This window comes from Buceros rhinoceros, unplaced genomic scaffold, assembly GCF_000710305.1.
Source record: "Buceros rhinoceros silvestris isolate BGI_N320 unplaced genomic scaffold, ASM71030v1 scaffold20336, whole genome shotgun sequence".
NCBI classification, from domain to species: domain Eukaryota; kingdom Metazoa; phylum Chordata; class Aves; order Bucerotiformes; family Bucerotidae; genus Buceros; species Buceros rhinoceros.
Window position 1 is genome coordinate 3,813 of NW_010416027.1, and position 3,410 is coordinate 7,222.

The following is a 3,410-nucleotide window of genomic DNA, read 5'->3' on the forward strand; positions in this document are numbered from 1 at the left end:
GAAACATCCAACTATTTTCACTCTGGCTTTTTAAAAAAGTATTTAAGTTCTGCTTGTTTTGCCATTGCAGTAGGGTTGGGATGACATTTCAAAGCAGCTTTAATAGTTCCTTAGGCATGGAGCTTTCAATCTCTTTGATTTGTGGCTGGAATTTCCCACAGACATTTCACAAACATAAAGGATCAAAACACGTGGGAAAAGGTCAAGTGGGTCATAGCACAGGTCCACCTGAACTAGCACCCAGTCTCTGACAGCAGTCAACAGCAAGTGACTAGGAAGAAGAGTACAGAGAAGGACAAGCATGCACCTCTCTTCCCCTAAAGAACTGTCCCTGTTGCCAGCAGCTGTTGGCCAAGAGGCTTCTTGAACCAAATGTGATGGTCTTTGTATTTAATGGCCCTCGGCTGGTTTATGCATACAGTGTTTCCACTCCTGTTCTGAATCCAGGTCAACTTTTAGTGACTATCACCGGCCACAAGAAATTCCAGAATTCACTAAGTAAGTTCAGAGCCCCCTTTGTTTGGGACCCCATATTACGTTGTTTGATGGCTGCCCCTTACTCATCTTCCGCAGTTAGTGTCCACCTCTGACCTCTTGTCACTGTGAAAAATTAACTGTTCACTTGAATCTCTGTTTTCTGATTTTTAACCTTTGTTTTGTTTAATTCACAAGACTTTCCCTTTTTCTTACCCCGTGTCAGTTCAGATTCTTGAAGAGCCCTTGGGCAGGACATTACTGGACCTTGCTTTTCTTACTCATCCTATGCAGCCCTCCCTCCCTCCCTCCCTCAGGCAGGCAGGACTGCAAACTCTGTCTGGCTCTCCTGGCACCTCCAACTAAAGCAAAGCTCTGGGGTTTCTCCTTCACATCTGCGCAGACACATCAGACGTCAGCTGTAGCTGAAGGAGTGGGTGTCTTTGCTAAGGGCAGGCAGATGTGCCATGGGGGACCTTCAGTAGAATGCAGCGACTTAGGGCTCAGGTCGCCGTCACCAAGGTAACAGCTGGTGTAAGGCATCATCACCACTGTGTCCCATTAGAGTTGGTACATACCGACACGCTCTGTGCCCCATGCTAAGCACTAGCTCGCAGCCTCGGCTTTTAGCACGAGCTTTCCTTCATCCATGAGTTAGTCCAATAGCTTCTGCGGTGAACAGCGCCAAGGCCTGGCTACACGGCGACACAGACTGCTCTTCTGCCACGCGGATGACAACTTCCAGCCCAAGAGACAGGGAGCCAGCTGGGCCAGCGCCAGCACAACTCAGGGCAGCCAGTTTGGCTGGAAGAGTCCTCAAGTGGCCTCCGAGCAAAGCCTGGAGTCTGTGAGCCCCATGAATACGAGTTGCTGGCTGAGGCCAAAGCATGGCCTATTAGAGTAGCAGCAGGACATCCGAAGTAAACTGTGTTTGTGATGAAAGGAAGGCAATTAAAATCCCACTTCGGCTGCCTTCCTGTCCCACTTCCGAACCTTCCAGTGGCAGGTGATGAGCAGTGCCTGCCTTCTGCTGCCCTGGCTCTGCTGTGCCAGCAGAGCCCCGCTGCAGGTGATCACTGCTGCCACTGGCACAGCTGCCACAGCACAGCAAGGGCACCGCGATTCAGCTGTCGACATGGTCTCAACTTAGAATTAGCTTATTTATTTTTTCAATTTTCAAATAATTTTGTCCTTGTTCTTGCCTCGGGTGTGAACACGCTTGCTTGCCCTGCTCTTTGAGGCTTCCCATGTTTCTGTCCAGGACTTCCCAAACAGAAATCCACACATGCACACTGCACAGTGACGTTAAGTGTGCTCCCATCATGTTACACTCCCACAGCCTACCAGATGCGTGCAGTAGTTCACCTCTGCATAAGAAATGACAAAATACCTGCAGCCACTTTCCCAGCCAGCCAGTGCTTTAAGGAAGACAACTCAACAGGACATGAAGGAGCATTACTCTATCTACAGGTGACCAGTCTCCACACAACCTCCTCTGTGGTCACAGGTCACCACAGATATAAGCTCACAATACAGAGCTTCATTTCATTACCGCGCTCTTGATGTCCATATACATCTTACAGGGAGTGGAAAAGGCCAGAAATGCTCTCCATAGTTTAGACTGCAACTCAAACAATTACACTTGGGGTTTTTTTTAAACAAACAGGCACTTTTTTTTTTTTTTTACTGTCTCCTCTACTGAAGAGGATAGCTACAACATGCTATTTAGATTTAAAAAAAAAATCCCCAAAACAGTAATTCTCACCCAGTAACATTACTTCTTACTAGAGGTGCTCTGCAGAAAACAATAGCAGAAAACAAAGTATGCGAAAGAAGTGCATGCCTCAAAGCGAAAATCAGGCACTTCAGCCACCCTCGAGGTTAAGCAGATTGACAATTCTGAACAGAACTGTATCTTCCTGCTATCCTATAAACAAGCTGATTGCTTTAGAAGACAATTCTAGTGACTAAACTGTAATAGCAGGAGAGAAAAAACCACAGAAGTGGTTTTCCCTTCCTCACCAGCTGAGCCACAGCTGAAGTGGGGTCAGTCAAAAGGACTGCACCCCGTTTGTTTTACAGGAAGAAATACCACCCCACTGGGATGCTGCAGTTTGCTTCGGCCTAAAGCTCTTGGAAGTAGCTGACCCTGGGCCCCACGATCTGCTACAACTGTTCTGTAGGTGGTAGTTTCTCTAGAGGGGTTTGCTGATTGCTTTGGACATCAGGTGACTAAATGATCAACATTCTTGTAGAGCCAGCTAGCGTAAGGAAGGATTGTGCTGAAGAAGGGGATGTGCAAGGGAGGAGAGGAATAGCTTGAACAGGACCTTAGATCCCTTTAGAAATGGGAAGTGTTTGCAACATTTACTAGCGGCAGATCAAAAGCAGACAGAAAACGAGCAGCTGCTCAAACTAAAAACTGCATCAGGCTCACGCTCTCTACTCCCCTGTCAGTAGGGAGTAAATCACATTGGGATCAGCACTCCTCATTGGGCGTTTTTCTAGAGAGATCTTACCCTCAGCCTATCACTGACTGTTTGAATTCGAGCCAATCCTAGGACACAAGTTTCATGGTGTTTTTTTAAGTTAGGTTTATTTAGCAATAGAAGTATGTACATGTTAGAGAATCCCCTGCAGCATGAGACATGCACAAAGCAGTGTGGGACTGAAAGTGGTGCTGCTCAGTGGCCTTCCTCATCACCTGTCATCCCACTTCACTCAGCGGCAGGGCCAAGATTAGGAAGGGATAGGTGAGAAGTTTATCAGTCCACGTGGCAGAGTCTTCAGGCAGAGCCTTCCCAGCAACTGGTATTAAAACAAGCGGGCGCCATAGCCAAATGTCTGTTTAATGCCCTCAAAGTAATAGCGCTGCCAACCTTCCTTTGTTCGTTCCTCCTCACTGGCAGGGAAGCCCTTGCCTTTCAAGGCCACCT

The 3,410-nt window shown here is 47.6% G+C and overlaps 1 protein-coding gene across 1 annotated transcript in view; it reads right to left on the minus strand.

Moving 5' to 3' along the window:
• Positions 1–3,050: 3,050 nt before the first annotated feature.
• The window catches only part of AHSA1 (AHA1, activator of heat shock 90kDa protein ATPase homolog 1 (yeast)), a 6,120-nt gene continuing 5,760 nt past the window's right edge, over positions 3,051–3,410 (minus strand). The window contains exon 9 of the mRNA XM_010137660.1: positions 3,051–3,395. Coding sequence (XP_010135962.1) covers positions 3,289–3,395 — 107 coding nt within the window. The 3' untranslated portion in view covers positions 3,051–3,288. The remainder of the gene's footprint in view (positions 3,396–3,410) is intronic.